The sequence below is a fragment of the Orbicella franksi genome, chromosome 8, assembly GCF_964199315.1.
Source record: "Orbicella franksi chromosome 8, jaOrbFran1.1, whole genome shotgun sequence".
Taxonomy (NCBI): Eukaryota; Metazoa; Cnidaria; class Anthozoa; order Scleractinia; family Merulinidae; genus Orbicella; species Orbicella franksi.
The window spans coordinates 8,869,137-8,892,145 of record NC_138152.1 but is presented as its reverse complement, the minus strand read 5'-3'; the positions used below and the strand labels follow the sequence as shown (position 1 = coordinate 8,892,145).

Sequence of the window (23,009 nt, the reverse complement as noted above, 5' to 3'; positions counted from 1 at the left end):
GCAAAGCAGAAAAAGGTGACAGAAGACGAGAAAGCGAATGCTTTGTCTTTCAAGAAGGAAAATCATTCCCTGAGCGAATCTATTCAAGAGTTAGAGCGAAGCCGGGAGAAGAATTTACACGATTTGAACGCCAAGGAAGGACAGATTCGTTGCCTCGATGGAAAGCTTTCTCGCTGTCAGCAGATGCTGGAAGCTGAAACTGCCAGCAATTTGCAGCTAAAGAACGATCTAGATCATCTACAGCACGATCAAAATCAACTTGCGTCAAAATTTGAAAAGCAAGCAGCTGATTTCTCCAAACTGAAAGAAGCTAACAACCTTTTACAGAGACAGGTAGCAGGTAGGCTGAGCTTTTGTTTTCAGATCTATGTTCTCTTTAGCGATTACTGGGGGCTGTTTACAACGATCGTTCTAACCATTTTTCCCGTCCGTGGTTAACTTGATATTTTATGTAGTAAGCTTAAGATGATCGTTGTTTCATGTATGATGAGACAGCTCGTTTGAAGACACTTTTTTTACAAGCCCGCCATTAATTGTGATTGCCAATAAGCGTGGCATCAAATTGATTTCCCCTGAACGCTCCACTGAGGTTAAGCTTGGCCCAAGACCAGGGAAAGGTTTTTATTGCCTTCATGATCTGCATAGTGAAAACACATACATGTAACTACAATTATTTCTATATTAGTATAGCTTATGTTACAAAGACAAGGTGAATATGAAAATCAAACAATACTGGAACTTGCCCCATGTAAGCAGCCCTGTATTGCTGCTTCCTTGTCTTCCTGTGATAAGTAACTGTTGTACCCTCGCCTACTGCACATATATCTCATGGTGCTATGTTATTTGACTGATTATGCTGAAAAGGTTAAGTTGATCGTCGGCTGGATGAGCTGTGGCTACTGGCCATGCGCAGTCGATAAAAATCAATATCAGAAATCAATCGATTCTTCAATAACAAACACAGAAATTTTTTTTTAACCGATTGCTATCGATGGACAAAAATTGCTAACAATCGCTAATTCCTGTCTTCAGGAATATATATCTCTTATGAGATGTTTTGGTGTGTAGTATTGCTTTATATTTTTACGGGTTGTGCCGTATTTTGACGAGCCTGTAAATTTATCAATGAAAGATGGAGAGTGTGACAGTTTTGCATGTGCACGCCGACCTGTATGGCAAACAGGTTTTCTACTGTACAAGTAACTGTACAATATCGCTGTATATTTGTACTGTTATTTGGTTGGCAATCGCTGCAGTTGGATAATAAAGATTGTTATTGATTTAAAAAAAATGCAAATAATTGAAACCACTTAAACACTGATTCCATGTATGTTGTTTATTTTGCTTCATCTAAATTCAGATGCTACAAATTATGAGACTGGAAGTTTCTAAAAGATACGGAGGCTATGAATATAAAATAACCCAATAGAACCATTACAGACAAATTTTGTCAATCATTTTATCAGGGTAACTTGTAAAAGTACAAAAACCAATATCAATCGATGAATCAACTGTTATCAATCACTATTAGCAATCGATAACAATTGAACTCACAACTTTTTTTCTTCATTGATTTTAGGCTAACTGGGTTGCAATTAAGACCAATTGGAATTCTGTGTAGGCTAAATGAATCTTGATTTACACAAATCAGAACCTACGTGTAATTTAGACTGACCAAAGTGCTTTTCAGGTTAACTGTGACTATTTTGATTATTCTCTGTACATTATTTGCTAACATTCAGGTCTTCTAGACACCCGTGGCTTTGACTGAACAGTCATTGTATTCACCTTTTTTTCAGCATTAAGGCCTGACTAAACTAAGAAACATTATTGCAAAATCATAATTTCTCATGTTTCTTGGGTGTATTGGCAGTAAGTAAGGAAGAAGGAAATATTATCTCAGAAGCAAAGGGTCATGCGTGCCCATAATGACACTCTATCATGGTTGGTACAGGCCAGGAAATGGTCAGAGGAAAAAATTCTTCAAGGTCAGGGAAAAGTCAGGGAATTGTACTTAGAGTCAAGAAAAATTGTCATTTTGAAGAAAAGTCAGGGAAAATTGAAATAATAATAACACAGGTGATTTAATACCATTGGGAGCTGGATGAAACATTTGGGGTCACTGTGATCTCAATGATATTTTTCCTTAATGAAGAAGGACAATTTGTTGAAAACTTCATGAGTCTTCATGAATGGGCGGAAAGGACAGCTACATTGTATAAGTTGAGACCAGAAGATGCTACTAGATCTGACATTTTGTATTTATTTGATCAGGGAAATTTGATTTTTATCCAGGCAAAGTCAGGAAAAAGTGACAGGGAATTTAGAAAAGTGAGGTCTGGCAACCATGCCTATTGCTAGGAAGCATTTATTTTGACCAGTATTGCTCAGAAATGTGACTTTGTAGAGACATTTGTATGTTTTAAAAGGAAAATTTCTATCCAGCATGGTTACATGTAAATGTTTTGTAACTGAAGCAAAAACACTATATTGCAATGATGTTTACAACACAGGTGCATATAAAGTTACCAACATCTTTCAGCTAAAAGACTTGTGCAGCTGGTGGAAAGAAAATATTGCTTGTAAATTGCATGTACTTGGTGTTTAAAGTTGTTCAAAACTTTATCTAAATCCCCTTTATAGACAAGAAGAGGCTATCACTTTTTTTATAAGGGCACACTGCTACGCTACTCACATACACGTATCTATCACAGAATAGATAGTGAATGGCGTAGCCAATCATAGAACGGCATTTGTGATAGAACGCTAGTAGATTTATACTAAAACTCAATAGAAAACACTGCGATGAAAAAAAGGTTCAAAACAACTTGTTAACTTTGATTATCAAAAGTGTAAGTTCCCTCTGCTCGTGCCATTGTTACGTCAACAGCTTGTGCCAGTTCTGTGTTTTTATCGAGTTATAGAAACACGATTTTTAACTAATTAGCATGCATATTTTCTTAGGACTGTTTTCTAAACAGTGTATAACATGTGTTGTGGACTTACCTGTACATGTACAGTAATGTGGCTCATTATAATCTGTGGATGGTTCGCATTTTTCCTATGTGGGTAAACTAGGATTACCACTTCCCAAGCTGTAAAATGTTCCCTCAAGATTGTTTCTGAGTTTAGTCAGGCCTTTATATCTTTCTGACCCTTTCTCTGCCCTTGATATAAAATTGATATATTAATTTTCTTGTTATTTTATCATGTTAGGTCATAGAGAGCAAGTGAGGGTATTAGAAAATCAATTGAAAAGCCTTGGAGAGGAGCCAAATTCAAGAGCTAAAACAAGTTCATCAGGATCAGATTCAGAAGTTGAATGTCAGTCTGGCCAAGAGAGCAAACTCAAGGAACTTCAAACAAACCTTGAGCAAGAGAGAGAACAACGTCGCAAGGTTGAGAATGAACTTTTTCAACTTAAAGCCAATGCTCCTAAAATTAATACTGAGGTATGAACACAGATTTATTATTTCCTTTCACAACGTAACAAAAGCAGCAAACAATAACCAAGCTCATACATATACATGTATACTAATGCGTTCCTTTAATGCACTTTACTGTGAATTTTGGTTCACTTATCTCAAGTGGTCCTGAAGTATTGGCTTTTATACCAAATATTTTCACGTATATACATGTACAGTGTATAATATGCATTGTGGACTTACAACTGACTGCCCTTACAGTAATGTGGCTCATTATAATCCATGGATGGTTCTCAGTTGGTAAGATTTCAACACCTTATGGGATTTGCTAGTGTTACTGGTGTCTAGTCTATACTGCCCTCAACTTGTCTACTTATTTGTACCACTGTAGACTGTACATGTGTACATGAAAGTGATTTTTGTTAGAAAAGAGCAAAGAGTGGCAATGTACAGTTGTACTTTTGTGCCATACCAGAAACCTGCGAGGGGCCAAAATATGTAATGCATGTGCAAATGTACTCCTCTACTGTTCAAATTCCAAATTAATAAATTATTTGGTACTTATAAATTAAATTAATACTAGTTATGAAATGCATTTGAGTGGTATACTACATGTAGTAATATACCATGTCTCACTAAAGGCTTGGGCGTATACCAAGGAAGTACAAGTGACTCATGAGATAATCCATGGTGTACCACAAGAGAGTGTTACATAACTAGTCTTTATATGTACATTGTACGGATTACCTGTTGAATTCTGTCCTTAATGGTGTGAATTTGTTAAAAAGGTAATTTAATTAATTCTGTGTTTCCAGGTAAAGTTCCCCTAAATACTAAGTGATGAAATTTAAAAGAAGAATTCAACAAATTTAACTTTATTCAACCTGTAACTAAACATCTGTCAACATCTACAGTGGGTGATTCCACGTTGTGGACATTACATGACATCGAGAGGCAAAAATTGGAATTATGATATTTTATCAAATCTTCATAAAGCTAACTGAAGTGCTCAAACATTAATTTACTCTAGCAACCCTTAATGTTTGTCCACACACACACACAAAAAATATATTTGCTCTCAATATCTTTCAGCAATTAATTTAGGAAGGTGTGTTGCAAGCATTACAACAGAAAACAGCCTCATGTTCAAGTGACTTCTCTAAACTTGAATTTCCTGTGAATCAAGAAAAATTATTCTAGCAATGTAATGTCTGTACTTTTACCCTCTTATTTCCAAGCAGAGAAAACCTATCAGGCCAGAATAATGTTGACATCAAACCAAAAGAGCGGCATAATTCTCACTTAAAAGGGGTGTAAATAATTTTCAAAAAGTAATGAAAAAAGCCTCAAAGTTGCGGACATTATGTAATGTCCGCAACACAAATGAAAAACTATTTTTCTGAGAAAGAAGCAAGTAGATGGGTAATTATTCATAGCCCCATGATTGCTTGACAATAATTCCGTGGTCTCTCAGCAGGTTGGCATGGTCAAGATGCTCAAAAAGTTGGTTATTTCAAACAGTCCAGAGTGTCAGCTATCTGCTGGTATAAGTTTCAATAAGGGAAATTGGAATTTGAAATTTTTGCTTTTTCAATGTCTCATGTCGAATTGCCCAGTACATTCACAGTTTACATGTAGATGGAGTGTGCGCCAGTGTTCACCTCAAAATTATTATCAACTGATGACCAGCCAGTGTGGTGATCATGGAAGTGATAACAATAACCACTAACAATGAACAATAACCTGCCTTTCATCGTTTGTGTCAAGCTCCCTTTTATTGAGGATTCTGCTCCATTCAGTGTTGTTGTTAATTGAACAGTGAATAAAGTGTTTTCCTTTGAGATCACAGGGATTAAGTTTTTAGTAATGTCATCATGGTTGCTTACTTTTTTTCTTGAATTTTTGTTTTCTAGGAATCTCTTCCTTCCACTTCAGAAATGAAAGACTCAACCTTGGAGGTTCAGTTACAATCTAAAATCACAGAACTAGTTACTGCAAATGAAAAAATAGCAGCAAAAGATGCTGAACTTCAAGAAAAGATTGCACAATTGAAGGAGATCTCAGAATGCTTCCACAGAAAGGAGAATGAAATTTCAGAGATGACTGCAAGGCTGGCAGAGATCTCCAAGATTAAATCGCAATTAGATGAAGCAAATGCTCATGTAGATGCCTTAGGTAGGAAACAATGCTCCATAGACAGGGTTCCAGATAAGTGTTCAAGACAGGGTGTCAATAAATAATTCCAGCAGGTCAATTTCCACTGCTCCCACCAAATCATGATGAATTTTCTATTAATTTGTTGGGCCATGTAGCTGACCTTGTCAGGTTTTTGGCCTGAGACCCCATGCTTTTCTGGAACACTACATACATGTAGATATACAATAATGGGATCATGTGAACTTAACCCTTAAAGTCCTGATAGTGCCATATGGCACAAAATGTTATAATAAGCTTAATATTTGGCCAATTCATTTCAAATTTGGATGCCAAAAGGATCTTTGAGAGATCTTCACATTGAAAGAATAAAATCATACCCCCTCCTGAATCAGACTTGATTAATCACCCCTCAAGTTTTTGAAACTTTACAATTTTACGGTCAAGTGAATATCTGATAAAAATCTGCGCACCCAGAGCTGCAAATTAAGCTATTGTTTAGGGGTTTTCCCAGTATATACAAGGAATAAGGTATTTTTGAACATTTTCATTTTTTTACTTTTTAGACTCCTCAATTCAACTTGTGACATTTTGTATGTCTGTTGTGGTGATTTAGGACATACCCCAAACAATACCTTTCAGCCAGTATATTACTTGTGGTCTTTCGATCTTCTGTTATAATGTTAGAAAAATAAGGTTTTTCTCCGGAGCTTAAAGGGTTAAGGCATCCGCAGTTGAGTGTCGATCAACATCTCAATCGATACTCAATCAGCATCCGATTGACACTCAATCAACAGACGCTCAATACTCTACTGACTCATATGCATTGATCGAAAATTAGTTGACTTTCGACTGACTTTCAACTGACATGTTGATGGAGTGTCAATCAAGTGTCAACCAATGGTGATCGTGGGTTGATTGAGGGTGTCGATCGACACTAGACCGCTGATTCCTTTAGTGCATGCATATGTACAGATGATCTCAAATATGAAGCCAAACATCTTTCTTCATGTTCTCTCTTCCTCAAAACGTCTTAGTTTCAACCAGAAACAGTGAATCTTACTGACTGCAACAATTTCTGTAGAGGTTCGTTGTGTTGTAAGGTGTCATAATAGCATTTTTTGGGTTCAATCTCAGATAAATCTTTTAAGCAGAGGGAGGATAGAGTGCAAAGTGAACATGACTGTTGGGTGTTGGACAGACCAGGATTTAAATCCAGTCATCCCCTCTATGGACTGGTGCTTGGAAAATTGAACTCTCTGTTGCAAAACTTAGTTGTAAACAATGCTTTCTATCATATTAACAGAAAAAAGAGCCAGACAGAGGGAACTGGATATGGACTGTCAGCGCCATAATTCAGAGGCTGTTATCAAAGGAATGGATGAGAAATTAAAGGAAAAAGATAAAGAACACAGGTTTGGTTTGATTTATAATTTAATTTGCATGTACTACAGTACTATTAAAGAGAAGCCCAGCACTTTGTTAACAGGGATTTTACATGATTGTAGATTCACTGTTACATGTATAGTGCAATAATTTTACTTCAGCTCAGGAGGCGCAGTGGCCTCATGGTTAGTGTGCTCGACCTTGGATCAAGCGGTCTGGGTTTGAGCCCTGGCTAGGGAAATTGTGTTGTGTTCCTGGGCAAGACACTTAACTCTCACAGTGCCTCTCTCCACCCAGGTGTGTAAATGGGTACTGGCAAATTTGTTGCCGGAGGGTAACCCCCCTGCGATTGACTAGCATCCAATCGAGGGGGAGTAGAAATACTCCTAGTTGCCTCATGCTACAGAAACTGGAGATAAGCACTGGCCTGATGAGCCACGTGGCTCCCATGCAGACTTTACCTTTACCTCAGCAACTTGGAAGACAATTGACCTGAGGTTTCATTAAGAGCTGGGCACTGGACATTTTGATCAGCTGTAGGGATGACTTAACCTGTCAGTTTTGATCATCTAGAAAAAGTTTCTCTTATAAAGAAATCAAGTTTAGAAGAGTTTTGCCTGCCTGTGAAAACCAGTTGCCCTCCTGCTGAAAACATTCTAGAAACTCCCAATTGACCATCGAGAATATGAATTGAGATACATGTATGGGCTAGCTTAATTGGGCTTTGAACAACCCGGCCCCGGAGCTCCGCTTTTAGACTTGGCTAAATCTATATACATGTATTATATACTGTATGTTGTGTTTTACAAGTTGGTAGAGTGTAGCTTCTGGGACGGCCAGGAAGCATCATCTGGAATCTTCTCAGATTTGTACAATGTATAATAGGTGTTGTTGATTTCTCAACAGACAAGAGCTGCTTTCCCAGTCGCAGGCCATTTATGCATTGGAAAAACAGTCTGCCGATCTGGAGAAGGCGTCCAGTACTCTGCAGAATAAGTTTGACAACAGTCAGAAGATGATAGAAGCAAAAGAACACGACATTGCTAGGTTGAAAGCAAGCCTGAGTGAAGCAGAAAACAGAAGTAACCAACAGAGTACTCATCTTGATAACAGGTTCGTGGAATTACAGCAAAAAGCAAAAGAGCAACAAGAAGAATATGTCAAGATAAAGCAGGAATTAGATGAAACCAAAGTGATTCTAAGGGAAAAAGAGATGAAAATTACTCATTTAAACAGAAGCATAGAAGAGCTGAATCACACCATTCAAGAAAAGGAGAAAGAACTGAGTTTCAAAGAGAACGAAATTCGGGAGGCTCAGGGTGAAGACAACAAAAAACTAGCATCAGCAATGGATGGGATTTCTCTGTTAAAGAAACAGAAAGCTGACATGGAAGCAGAAAACCAGAAAACACTGCAGAAAATCTCAGATGAAGCTACCACAGCTGTAAAGGAGCTTGAACTTGAACGACAAGAAGTCGTGAAGCTAAAGGAAAGAGTGGTTTACTTGGAGAATGTTGTTGCTGGCAAGGAGAAAGAAAGCCAGTATAGTGAAGACTCCTACAAGATGTTGTGTGGGAAGCTGGAAGCAGCAGAGATAGATTTGGCCAATAGCAAGGTGGAATGGGCCAAGGAGAAGACTGTTTGGGAGGAAAAAGAAAGATCTTTACAGAGCACCCTTGAAGCAATGAAGAATGACTCCAAAGCTATGCAACATGACTACAAGAAAGCTTGTGAGCTAGCTGATATGAAGTCTGCCGAGACCACTGACTTGGTTGATAAGCTAGAATCATCTCAGAAGCACGTGCGTGAGCTTCAACAAAGACTGAGTCGCACTGAGACAGTTCTGAAGGAAAAAGAAAGCTCTGTAAGCTTCATGATGCAAGAAAAAGAGGGATGGTTGAAAGAACAAAAACGTCGAGAAGAAGAAGCAGAAAAGAAGAAGGAAGAGCTAGAACAATTATATGCTGACAGAACAACAGAAACCGAGAGACTGAAAGAAGTATTAGAGTCTGCCAACGTGAAATTGGATGCATCTATGGCTAAATGCACAGAAAAAGAAACTGAGATGCAAAAACTGTCTACAACACTAGGAAATGTCGAATCGCAGTGTCAGGAACTACAAAATTCTCTGCAAACATATGAAGAAAATTTGACAAACAGTAAAGAAATGTTGAAGAGGAAAGAGGTTCATATTCAGGAAATCTCAGTTGAGTTAGAATCAAAGGAGAAAGTTTTATGTGAGTTGAAGCAGCAAAATACAGAGACTCTAGCAAAACTGAATGAATTAGAGAAAGTTCACAGTTTCCTTAAAGTACAAAAAGATGAAGATCTCAAACTTATTACGAGCAAGGATGAAGAAATTGCATCATTAGTGAAAGAGCTTAACGAGATTCAAGGTGTTACTGAGAAGAAACTTGCCGAGATAAATGAACAGTCCATTGCAACCCGGAATGAGATTGTGTTCTTGCAAGAAAACAAAGCAAACTTGGAAACATTACTTCAGAACAGGGAGGTAGAGTTGTCAGCAGTCAAACAAGAATCGAAGAGCTGCAGTGAAGAACTGGCCTTACTTCAGCAGCGTCTTGCATCACAGGAGGAACTGGCTAAGGAAACTGGAAACGAAAATGCAAAGTTGATTATTGATCACAAACAAATGTCTGATGTTCTGACTACCACCAAAGCAGAGTTAGACGAAGTTTCCAAGAATCTTAGACAACTGCAATCTAAACATCAGTCTGTTCTAGAACAGAATAATCTGGAATTAGAGCAACTTAAGAGAGAAGAGGCAAGCTTGAAGGAAAGACTTAAACAAGTAAGTACTGTTGCAGAGAGTAAAACAGAGGAGTTAAAGACCATCACAACTCAGTTCGAAGCTGCAGAAGCAGAGAGAATAGAGTTAAGCTCCATGCTAGATGAACTTTGTAACACTAATTTCAAATTGGAGGATCAAGTTACAGAGAAGACCACTCAACTGGAGAAAGTAACGGAAGTTATTAAAACAAAGGATGAAGAGCTGTTGAACCAATCAAAGATTATAACTACCCTTGAGAAAGCTAAGGCTGAGGGTGAAGGAAGGATTAAGGAACAATGTACTCTACTAGAAGGCCAAGTGTCTTCGTTACAGGAGAAGTGCTCTCAGTTAGAAGTATGTATTGAAAACAAAAATAATGAGGTTAGCAGTGCAGTAGAAAAGACACATCAGCTAACTAGTGAGCTGCTTAATCTCCAAGATGAGCTTGCATCAAAAGGAGAGCTGATTGAAGGAATGGAGAAAGAGAAGGCAGCACTAGCAGAAAATCTCCAGTACAAAACAACAGCCCTTGAAAATAAGGAAAGAGAATTGAAAGACGTTTCTGACAGTCTTCTGGACTTAAAAACAAATGGACAATCAGTTCATGAGACAACACTTACAGAACTAGAAACCATCACGAGAGAAGCTGCTTGTGTAACAGAGAAATTCAAGCAAAGTGCTCTGGCCATCGAGATGAAAGATCAAGAGCTTGAGAACTTAAGAAAGCAGCTTCAAAATGTAGACAAGGAGAAACAAGATTTGAGTGTAGAGTCACAGGCACTCCATGACAAGAATGTACAACTGACACAGAAGATTTCAGACCTTCAGAACAACATGGAGCAAAGTGCTGCAGCTATTGACATGAAAGATCAAGAGGTTCAGAGCATAACAAAGCAACTTCAAATCGCACAGGAGGAAAAAGAAACCCTCGGTTCTGAGACACAACAACTCCATGACAAGAATGCAGTCCTGGCAGAAACGATTGCCAAACTCCAGAACAATGTGGAAAGGATATCAAGTGTGCTGCAAGGCAAGGAGGAAGAATTATTGACGAAGTCCTGTAAGCTGAAGGAAATGGAAACTTCTGGTGACCAACAGATGACAGAGTTGGAAGGCAAGTGTTCAGCTCAAGAAAGTAAGATCACATCATTAGAACAAAAGTGTGCTCAGTTAGAGGCTTGCATAGAGAGTAAGAATGAAGAACTTGGCAGAACAATGGCGTTACAATTGGAATTATCTTCCAAAATGTGCACACTACAAGAGGTGGTGGCAGGCAATGAAGAGTCTATGAAGGGTGTGGAGGAAGAACGGAACAGCATGAAACAGAAGTTTGAACAACAACAAGTGGTCATTGAAGATAAGGATGCGAAATTTAGAGAAATACGTGAACGTTTGGAAGAAGAGAAGGATAAAAGTCATCAGGTTGTTGAGTGCTATCAGAAAGAAGTGAGAGATTTGAAGAATGAACTGGCTTTGCTGAGAGAAAAGATTGAAAAATTGAACTTTGTTGTTGAAATGAAAGACCAAGATGTTGAATCAATGTGTGAACAGTTAGAAGTTGCAACAGAAGAAAAGAGAGCTTTGGGCTCAAAACTGGATGAACTTGCTGTGCAATGTAAGCTACTGGAGGAAAAGAATGCTCAAATGGCAAAAAGTAGTGAACATTTGTCAAACATTCTCAAAAGCAAGAACGAAGAACTAGCTGAGAAAAGCCAAGAGATAGAGGAACTTTATAAAAATGAAAGCAGCGAGAAAATATCTGAGTTACAAAGCCAGAACACTTCTCAAGGAGAAACAATTGCCTCGTTACAAGAGAAATGTAGCCAGCAGGAGTCTGTTATTCAAAGCAAACAACTCACAATCATTGCTTTGGAAGCTAATGTACAGGAGCTAACTGAAAAAGTCTGCCAACTTCAAGAGACGCTAACAGAATCTAGTGATCAGGTGCGCAAAGGGAAAGAAGAAAATGATGCATTGCTGATTAAACTGGATCAGAGTTCAACAGCTCTTGACCACAAAGAAAAGCAAGTGAAAGAAAGTTTGGAGTTGTTAGAAGTCGAGAGAAGCAAGCAGCAGTCAGAATCAGATGCGCATTGCTTGAAAACAGAAACCCTCAAAGAAGAAGTTGTGTCACTGTCAGAAAGACTTGAAAAAGTGAGTGCTGTTGTTGAGGTTAAAGACCAAGAAATAATGGCCATGATTCAAAAGCTGAAAGTAGCAGAAGAGGAAAAGGCAGGACTCGCAAATAAACTAGATGAAGGAAGTTGCTTAAGCTCCACCTTGCAGGAGAAAAATGCGGATTTGGAAAACAAGCTGGAGCAGTTATCTAAAGTACTAAAAACCAATCAGGAAGAACTGACCGGTAAATGCCAGCTGATTGAAGAGTTACAGGCAGGAAGTGGAAAAGAACTAGCTGAATTGAAAGAACAAGATGTAGCACAAAAGAGTCAACTCTCACAGTTACAAGAAAAGTGTAGTCATTTAGAAGCGTGCATCGATAGTAAAGAATCAGAGTTGAATGATCTCCGTTGTAAAATTGAAGCATCTGAGAATCTAGCTGAGGTAGAAGTTTCAAGTTTGACAGAAAAATTGGAAAACACAGAAATGGAGTTGAAAAGAAAAGGGTGTTCAGAAGAAGAACTTATCGGCAAGCTTGCAGACAGAGAAAATCAACTTGAAGAAGCAAACAACATGGTTCGTCAGCAGCGTGAAGACATACGGCAATTAGAAACACAGAAGGAAATGTTACAGATGGATCTAGAGGACAAGGATTCTTTTATTGAGTCACTAAACAAAAAGGTTGAACTCTTGGAAGGAGCAATGTTGGAACTGAAGAAGAAGGTTTCCGAAAAGGAAGAGTTAAATGATTCCCTGAGAAGTGAACTTGCAGCTCTATCCAGTCAACTCACTGCAAGTCTGTCAAATGAGGAACAGAAGGAGACGAATGTGTCACAACTTATGCAAAATATCCAGACTTTGGAAGCTCAGTTGTTGGCCGAAACCAAGAAAAGTGGTACTCTTTCAGAGGAGCTACAGAGTGTGCAGGAAATTCTGGATAACAAACTTGTTACACTTGAAGAACAAGTGGGTGAAATACAAGAACTAAAAGAGAACAAGATTGCAAATGAAGATAAAGTGTCTAAACTCCAAAATCAACTTGATGTACTGGACAAGACTCTCACTAAAGCACAAAGTGACAGACTGGAGCTGGAACAGCTGCTGAGAACTGCTGAATTGAAACATGAAGAAGGTATTAAGCGAATGGAGGAAGATAGGGAATCTAAAGCCCTGGAACAGTGCAAATTCTTGCGACAAAAATCTGAAGAGTGTTCTTCGGCACTTGAGCAGCTTGAGAAAAGTAGGGAGGAGATTGAACGACTAAAAGAGACAGTTGTGCTCCTTGAAAATGTTTCAGCCACCAAAGACCAAGAGAAAACGAAGATGGAAGAGTCTTATGAAGCCTTGAGAGAGCAGATGCAAAAGAGAGAGGAAGAGTTGATAAGAACTTGTAAAGATCTTGAAGAGGAGAAATCGTCACTTCTTGAAAAGTCCAGAGATTACCAAGCAGCAATGGAAGCTTCAAAACAGGAGTGCAAAGTTTACCAGCAAGACTGTAAAAAAGCATGTGAGCTGGCAGACTTAAAAGGCCAGGATTACAGAGATGTGGTTGACAAACTGGATGACTCACAGAAGCATCTACTGGAAACACGTCACCAACTTTCTCGTGCTGAAAAGACATTGAAAGAAGTTGAAGATGGGATGCGAAAAGTGAACGAAGAGAAGGCCGAGCTATCTGAGCAGATGAATCAACAAAAGGAAGAATTTGAAGCTAGGATAGAAGAGTTAAGGCGTGAGATCGGCACCGGTCAAGACAAAATGTCAGAACTCAGAAGACAAGTGGAAAGAAGTGAAGCAATGTATAGAGGTGTGGAAACCGAGAAGCATGAGGTTGAACAAATGTTGAAGCACGCAAAAGAAGAACTCTGTAAAGCTGAGAAAAAGTTACAGTCCTTTGTTAGTGACAAAGATGAGATAGAAGTAATGGGGAGAATCAAAGAGGAAAGTGAAAAGATGATCAGTATTCTTCAGGATCAGGTGCAGTCTTTGGAGGCCAGCAAAGGCGAACTGAAATCCGATTTAGAAGACACGAAGAAAGAGTTGACCGATCTTCAAGATGATTTACGTCACATGGAAGCTCAGCATACCTCGGCAATGGCCTTAAAAGATTCCGAGCTTGACGAAACGAGAGAAAAAGTGAAAGAAAAAGAGCAGCTTGCCAACAATTTGGTGGAGAAGTTACAGAGAGAGATTGATTGCTGTCAGGGAAAAGTTCAGGAGGCAGAAAGTAAAATTGCAGACCTCTTGTCAGAGAAGCAAGAATGGTGTTCAGTGTTGGACAAGAAAACTGCAGAGGTGGCTCAGTTGTCTACCCAAAACAGTGAACTGGAACATGCTTGTGAAGAGTTAAAACGAGTGAAAGAGAGTTTGAAGGAGAGACTAGCCAGGCAGAACAATGAATTAGCAGAAGTGTCCCTCAAGAAGGGAAGACTTGAGGAAGAGTTGCGTGTTGTTAGAATGGAACTGGAAATGACAAGTAAACAGTCAGTGGATGACATGAGAAAACATGAAGAGGACAAAGGAGAGGTGAGGAAAGTCAATGTGTTCATCACTTATGATTCTGATATGCTGCCCATGTGGTGCGTTTAGCTACAGATTTATTATAAGATGAATTAACAACATTTTGCATTATAAATGAACTTGAACCTCTTCATTTGTAATTTTTTTTTTTTCATTTCATGATCTCAGATCACTTGTATATCTGTACAAGTATATCCTTAGCATTTTCTGTAGTTTGACTTGCCCTCCTGGTTTGACACAATGCAGCACAACTTGTAAACATTTACAGCAATATTTTACACTTAATTTACAGTTATTCATAGAAAATATATAATTTACAAGGTGGCTGAAAAGTGCGGTTCAGTGTTTCTACAATGCTGTGTGTTTGAATTTACGGTTAACCTCACTCAAAACTTCATTTGCACTGAACTTGTTGTTGTTGTTGTTGTTGTTGTTTTTAATTTTATTAATGATTTACAATATTACTACACTACATTTACAATACTACAAAAACTACACTACCAGACTACTTACTGTACAACATGCAAGTACATGTAGTATGTTGCAGTAATGCAGTCATATTGCAATATTACAAAACAAAGTAGAAAACAAAGCATAAAAAGACTTACAATCTATTAGCAAAAGAAGTTATCAGCTGCACTAACTATGAAATATAGGAAGTTGATATTAATAATTGTGACAATTGTTGATTTGCAGAAGGACAAAGAGTTAGAGAAGCTACAGAACCTGCTAAAGGCGAGATGTTCTCAGGTGGAAAAACTTCAAAGAAATCTTAGTGAGCAAACTGAAAAGCTCGAGTCTTTCAAGAGCCAAGTCAGTTCACTGACAGATGAACTGGTTACTCTCAAGGCAAAGCATGAACAATGTCAGCAGAAAGAGGATGGATCAAGTGATCTGCAGGAACAAATCGTACAGTTGAAGCATTCATTGCTCCGAGAACAATCAAACAACGAAGCCGTGATGCGCGCATTTCAAGAACAAGAAAAGCAATGGGAAGAGGAGAAAACAAAGATATTGTCGTCATTGAAGAATAGTTCTGCAAATGCCGAGTCATTGATTGCAGAAGAAAACGTCAGTTTGAAAAGAACACTAGATGAGTTGCAAAGAGACCTCAATACCAGGGAACAAGAACACACAGAGATACTTCAACAGACAGAAAGGCGAGCTTCTTCAGCTGCTAACTTGAAACTGGATCTTCAAACCAAAATAAGAGCACTTGAATCCCAATGTGAAGAACTGAAGTACAAATTGGTACAGAAAGGCGAAGAGATCTTTGAGAAGGATGAGTGTTTAAAGAAGACAAATCTTGAAGTCAGCAGGCTTGAGGCTAAGTATGTTGCAGCAGAAGAGGTTGAGCGTGAGTTGCGGCATCACTTGGGAGAGGTTACCCAGCAGCTGGAGTGGAGCAAAGAAAATAAATCTGAAACAGTTCTAGAAGGATACAGAGATGAGGAAACTGATCAGCAAAACCTAAAGGAGGCTTTGAATGCAGCTAAAAGAGAGGTTAGGAGGTTGCCTTATTCCTTTGTTTCTCATCCCTACAAAAAATGCTCTATATAATGCCTGGTGGGTTTTTTAGTGTTATGGAATTCCATAATTTAAGAGCATTTTCCAATCCTCTGTATGGCCGAATACCAAGGAGAACTGGGCTCAAGGCTGATCAAGTCGCGGATGTGATGCCAAACGATGAAGTGAACAAGATCACAAAATCAGACCAAAGCATACAACGTCTTGATTTAATATTTTCCCGAGAATCAAGAGTCAGAATTTGTGAATTAGGTGAATTACTGGCAAAGATGAATTTACATTAAAATGCAAGGTTCTTATCGAAAACCAAAGACATCCGCAATAAGACTTATCACGCTTACTAAATACAAAATTCTGTGTTTGTTTATATTCACATTCATGTCTTATCTCAGCTTGCAGTTCTGAGAGCAGAAAAGCAAGAGCAAGATCGTGAAAGCCTTGAAGATCAGAGACGAGAAATTGTTGAAGCAGCCAAGCAGTTCGCCTTGCAGCAAGAAGAGAGATTCAGCAAGAAGATTGAGAATCTAGAGCATAAACTGGCAGCAAAAAATGATGAGCTACAAGATATGGAATCGGCTGTGCAACAGCTGCGGCATGATCTCAAAACGGTTCAACATGAAAAGGTGAGTGAAGCCATTCTACCGCTACAGGGCCCAGTTGTTCAAAGTGTGGAGAATGCAATTCGGTGGATAAAATACTATCCGATGACAGTATCCAGTCAATACGTGTTGTCAAAAGAAATTACGCTATCCTCTGGGTATTGATTGATCTAATTGACAGCGTTATTCATCCTTTGAAAAACTGGGGCCGAGTGTATTATCGCAGTTGCAATGGTTTTGTAACTTTTCAAGAGACTCTTCTTCTCATTTCCTTCGTAGTTGGTAGAAATGACTTGTACAACATTGCTCTTCACTCAGCGTTAGTGTAGCTGATTCCCCTAACCAGATGTGAACTGCGTCCAATTCATTTACTAACAACAGATTTACCTATCTAGTCGTTTTGATAGTAAGTTGCTGTAACGTTATTGACAGACAGTTGTATTTGTTTATTTTCTTTTTAGGATGTTCTTATAGAAGCGGCAGATGAGAGGGACAGAGAACATGATGCAGAAAGAAAATTATGGAGTTCAGGAAGTTACAGTTATGAGAAAATTCAACAATTTATCTCCGATTTAGAAGAGGAACGACAAAACGTGACTCAGCTACAGGAAAAATGCAGCAGGCTAGAAGAGAAACTGAAAGAACTGAGAAACGTGAACTCTTCACTACAAAAGAATCTGAGTGAGATTCAAAAGGAGAAAATACTTGACAGTGAGGAAAGGGAGGTTAGGGAAGACGACTTGTACAGCAAAGTTGACTTACTGAAAGCTGAATCAGAAAAACTAAAGGAAGAATTAAAAGCAAAAGGAGTTCTGATTGCTAGCTTGACTGACGAAAAAGCCAAGTTGTTCAAAACGGTCGCAGCTTTAGAGGAGAAGCTGGAAAAATCCGCCCAGGTTGTTGCGGAACTGCAACAGCAATGTGACTTGACAAGGGAACAGTTTGAAACTTTGAGAATCGAGAAAGGTCATCTGCAAGAAGAGAAGGATGCATCCCTGATGCAAAAGAGCCAGGACAAGTTTATTCTGGAGAATTCTGCCAAGAAACAGCGAGAACTTGAAGAGAGGTTACAGGAGGAATTGAAGGATAAGAACAAACTGTCAGATTCGTTGAAAGATATGGAAAGGATGCTTGCAGAAGAGAGGGAATGTCTGAAGATAAAGACAAAGGAGCTTGCTGAAATGAAGACCCTATTGAAGCTTGCTGACAAAGAAAATGAAGAGTCTGTTAAAGAAAAGGAAACAAGAGTAGTCGAACTGACATTTGCGTATGAAGAACTTAGAAACAAACTTATTGAGGAGAGCAGAAAATTAGAAGAAAAATGTAAAGAGCTGGAGCTAGTTAAAAATCAGCTTAAACAAGCACAAGAGAAGAGCGAAGAAATGAAGGAAGACTATGAGAGAGAGTTGGACAGAATCAAGTTTGAATTGAAGGATTCCAACAGTGATTGCAAGTTGTTGCAGGAAGAAAATGAAGGCCTCAAACATAATTCAACTCGAGGCAGAGACCAGGTTGAGTTGGTTCAAGAGAATAAAAAACTTCTTTTCCAGCTCGAGGAGTCTAAACTGAGGTTTAGTCATGCAAAGCGTCGTAAAGAAGAGCTGGAAAGTGAACTAGATCAAGCTAACCTGAAGGTGATTTCTCTTGAAAGTAAAGGAAAGTCGACCGGGACAGAAGAAATAAAACGACTTAAGAACCAAGTTAGCGAACTAAACAACGAAATTCAGAAGTGGAAGGGTAAAGCTAATAAAGAACAAACAGACCGTGAAGATATCACTGGCAAGGACAGGAAGATAAATGACCTCAGACGTGAAGTATGCAAACTGCAGGAAGAAGTTAAAAAATTGAAAGCTCAGGCTAAAGAGAACTCTAAGGCTGTCGAAACAAACCTAGAAAACCTAGAGAAGCGTTATCGGGAGAGAGATAGTGAATCACCAAGCACCGAACTTGGTACTGTTGGAAAGACCTCAAACGAATTAAACAAACCAAATTCCTCCAGAGTGAACGAAGTGAAAACTGTTAGCAACACTGGAGTACTTCTCTCACCACTTGCAAAATCCTTGTCAAACTTGGATATAAAGTCACTGCCTATGTCTTCTTCCGCTAAGGCAACGCAGCCGACTACCACTAAAGAAACATTGTCAAGGACTACAAAGGACTCTCAACCCCTGACTCAGAACGACAAAGATACCGAGGCAAAGGGTTTGGCCGCTGGACGAGTTATCACTAAACCAAGTGGAACTGTTGATTCCAAGAAAAGGGCGGGCGAACAAGGTTTGTTCTTTGTAACTGGTACTTCTTCATTTTCAAGTGATTGGCATTCCAGGGCAAAGTGCTGTACAGGGCAATGTGAGCCAGCTTTTAAATGTAACTTAAAAATGTGCCGGAGTTCTGTTAATATGTTTTGAAGTGCTAAATCACCTAAATATGTAATTGCGTCACATGATTCATCAGGGGACCAACGAGAGAAACCAAACGTGTTTCGTGTGTCTAGAGAAATTACCAAACAGTAAACACGGCGGTAAAAGGGGTTGAGTCGTTGATTGGTTCAGTTCAGTCTTCACATAACTTCTGTTAGTTGTTAGTTTTTGTTCACGTTAGTTGTCATGGGTCGGGGCCACATACAGGATTGTGCCTAATACAAAAGAGCCCCGCCTGTTTTCACACACATCAATTCATTTAGTCCATGCAATTCAGCCCAATGACCCTTTTAATTTCACGGTTAGCTTTTCTCATTAGCATAACAATACAACGTAGATGCGATGCAATTTCAAACTGAAACTACAGTCGTCCCAAATTTGCCTTACATGTTGGATTATTTTAATTATTAACATCATCTGCATTTATCACTGTCGAGCTGCGCTTTTAGGCTTGGCTAAATCTATATGTTAAACATATACATTTAAGCAGAGGTTATACAGTGGTGGCCTCATTAATCTCAAGGTTATTGTACCTGTTAGCTACTGCTATTGCAGAAACGTTCTGTCATGCGTTTTTTCCTTAGCCACAGAGAACAACCTTGCCAAACGATGCCGGTTGTCCAGTTATAGCCAAGCGGTCGACCAGCTCTCCACGGGGATGCTCAAAGCTGATAGTAAGGGATGTGCCAACAAACCAGGCCCTTCCATCCAATCATCGTCTACTCAACATGGCAGAACCCCAGGAATGAAAACCCGGAGTGCAGCAAAAAGAAATGTACAGGCTGCGAGGGTAAGTTAAATAATCTAGCATTAAAACGTTCAACAGAGTCTTAAAGCGGGATTTCTTATCAAGTCAGGGAATTTTAGTTTTCGTGTGCTGCAAGTTTTTATTTTATTGACAATGAGGGTTGTTCATTATGACTCTTATTCTTGTTATTTCTTGTCCACAGAGAGAAAATCCAGAGTCAACTCGCGCCCAACCACGAGCACAGTTTGCACCTCCAGAGATGGCTCTGTCACCACGAAGGACAAACATTTCAAACATTCCTCAAGGCCCGAGAACGAAGATCCCTAAACCCGGCAGGAGTCAGGTGCCGAGGCCTGCCGAGACACAAATTCCTGGTCAGTCATTTAAATTATCATGATAAATCGAATGAATGCGGGTGCAATTAAGGATTTTTATACCACAAGTGATATTTGAAAAGATGTAGTGTAAATTTCGAGCTTTCGCACGATTCACATTATCCATCCTTTAGACGCCAACTGGCGCATAGGGCATCAACAAGACTCCTCAATCTTTGTCGGTCCTTGACAAGTCGTGCGCCTTGCTCTCAGTTAAGGTTTAGGGCCTGAAGTTCTGCCTCTGCAGTCCTCCTCCAGGTGGATTTAGGACGGCCTCTCTTCCTTTTACCCTCTGGTGTCCATCTGAGAGCAACTTTTGAGATGCTAGTGATTTCTCTACGGAGCACGTGACCGATCCAACGCCATCTTCGTCTTACAAGAACAATTCCCATGTCTTCCTGCTCATGTTTTTTAGAGGGGATTGGTTGTGAAGCCCGGCAAACATCAAAGGAGCAAACAAAGATGCCAAGATTTATGTTGGAAGGTCCACGACCGTGCACAATGTTTTGTTTTGCGCTCATACACTGTGCATGAATTACGTAACCAAAACGTTTCTATTGGTTAGTTCCTCAGTACGGAGTAAACAACTATTGTGTTTTGTGTAAGGTCAAGGCCAAAAAAGAGAACAAAAACCTTTACAACAAAGAAATTTGTCTAGTTTCATAACCATTCCCTCTATTAACTGTGTCCTGCCCTGTCAGCTTGAAGAACTCATCGTTGGAGATCTTTCTTGGCCAAAAGATATGCAACATTTTTTCATACGATTAGTCATCTATTATGACTGAGAAAATTACGAACATTAATTTTACGATTTATACAGCGTGGATGAAACTCTGGGCATCGATGTGGATCTACCCTTTCATTAACCTTGGGAAATCCGCATTATTTGATTAACTCTTTTTAGCATATCTTCCCTGAATTCAGGAAAAAAGATATTAACATGCTTTTCTTCTCCCCCAGCTCCCTCTGCAAGACAGCGTAAACCTCGCGGACCACTGGCGCCTAGAGAGAATGCGTCTAAGCCCGCGGGCGACCAACCAGAGTGCAAGATGCAGTAGCCACATGTGCGAGCAACGGCGAGTCCTTGCCTGTTTGTGGTTGCTTAATTTTTGGTTGTATTTTTTGAGAGTTACATTGTATAAAGCTGTTTATTATAGTTCTTTGTATTATATCTAGACAAGATAGAATCTCATAGTGAGCAAATGCTGTTGATGTTACAATACAGCTTACCTCACGACTTAAACCATAGGTAGTGAACAGTAAGATTGAAAGAATCCGAGATGAAGTAATTTTAAATGCTATTTTATTTAGTGGCCGAGAAAAAAAATACCTGTTAGTTATTAAGCCATATTGTTTGTACCTTTCTTATATTTCCTCTTTATCCCTTTCTTTTTGGTTTTTGTTTATCAAAAAGAAACATTGTAACCGTAGGAAGTTGATTCTTGGTGCGTTTGTATTAATTTGCCATATAATTAGTGTTAGATAATGTTGTTACTGTTGTAAGGAAGCTTTCTTTACGATATTACAAATGTGAACAGCCGTCATCATGTGTATTTTAGTTTACAACTGAAAAAGAAACTTATCACAAAGGTCTGAGGTGCCGAATTTGATTAGAAGATGACATTTTGAAGTAGTTACAAAGTGTTACTTTTGGAGTGAAATATATTCTTCACTCGATTTGTACTTAGTCTATTGACGGCATAACTAAGGCAAAACAACACCCTCCCTTGTTATGTTTCTGGTTCTTTTTTGCTCCAAGTTGAAGAGTCATTTTGGGGAATTTTTTCAATGACACGGTGTTTAGTATCTGGTCAGAGTAGTTATAAATATCTTGTCAAAAATCATGGAGCCTAAAGGATTGCCGCTGTTTTAACAAAATTAAATAAGTGCTGCTGACGTTTGTTTGTTTGTTTGTTTGTTTGTTTGTTAAATCCAGGAAAAGCTATAGCAATAGCCATCTGCCCTATCATTGTTCAGTCTATTACTAAGTACGTGCGCTCATGCATGAGGTGGCGTGTGAATTGGCGTGCGCAGTAAGGGTGCGCAGAAACAATTAGCGCGAACGTCCTTAAGGTGGTTGGCAGCAATTTCCGACACTTTTCTAACAACTATACTTTGACGGATTAATACAACCACTGTTTATCAAGTGATGCCATAATATTATTATCACATAGCTGCCTAGCTATTGGTGAACCAATGATGGTAATCTTTATGGCAAAATAAGTTATCATAGCCACAATACAAACTAAAACCACCCTTAATTTCAGCTTTAAAGTGATTATGACTCAAAAATGAGCTTGGTGATTCCATTTTTTATAACAAATTGCGATAGGCATGATGATTTTGCAAGGTTGAAAGTAATTCTGTTGAGAGGGTCAGAGCCACCTTATGTTTTCGAAACTTGAAGGTTGCTGTAAACACCCTCAATTGTTTATGCGGAGGTGAACACAACCCGAGTGTAAGTTAGAGTAATGAAAGCCGAAAAACGCACCACGCCGAAGCAACAGATCACACAACATTCACCTAGACTGCAATGACGTTCTAATGAAAGGAATGTGAACAATAGACAAGAAACCTTTTCCAGGAAGCTTTTCGTTTCATCCAAGACCACAACTCCCTCGAAGAGCACATAAATTTCCAGCAGGTATATTTACCTTAGGGTAAGACAATTAAAATCTAAAAACGTTCTCTGGTTAAAATCGTTTAAAATTACGAGCTTTCGATGGCGAGTCTGTAATCGAGAGCTCGTAATTTTAAACTATGTTTACCAGAGAACGTTTTTAAATTTTAAATACCTGACTGTTTCAAACTCTGACAAAGGCAACAGAAGCTTGGCGAGAATGTAATTTTAAAAAGTTTTTATATGATCAATTTCATAGCTTTAGGTCAGATTCAAAATCTACTTTTTTTTTTTAAATTGAAACAACATATGCAGTTGCGAGGTTAC

General features: G+C 38.9%; 1 protein-coding gene across 1 annotated transcript in view; it reads left to right on the top strand.

The window, feature by feature from the left end:
• Positions 1-21,963, top strand: part of LOC145494499 (uncharacterized) — a 22,503-nt gene extending 540 nt beyond the window's left edge. The window contains exons 1-11 of the mRNA XM_081473976.1: positions 1-340; positions 3,217-3,452; positions 5,339-5,600; positions 6,886-6,994; positions 7,872-14,400; positions 15,091-15,897; positions 16,314-16,544; positions 16,982-18,794; positions 19,525-19,730; positions 19,891-20,062; positions 21,023-21,963. The exon at positions 1-340 is cut by the window's left edge and continues 540 nt beyond it. Coding sequence (XP_081330102.1) covers positions 1-340; positions 3,217-3,452; positions 5,339-5,600; positions 6,886-6,994; positions 7,872-14,400; positions 15,091-15,897; positions 16,314-16,544; positions 16,982-18,794; positions 19,525-19,730; positions 19,891-20,062; positions 21,023-21,120 — 10,803 coding nt within the window. The 3' untranslated portion in view covers positions 21,121-21,963. The remainder of the gene's footprint in view (positions 341-3,216; positions 3,453-5,338; positions 5,601-6,885; positions 6,995-7,871; positions 14,401-15,090; positions 15,898-16,313; positions 16,545-16,981; positions 18,795-19,524; positions 19,731-19,890; positions 20,063-21,022) is intronic.
• The last annotated feature ends 1,046 nt before the right edge of the window (positions 21,964-23,009 follow it).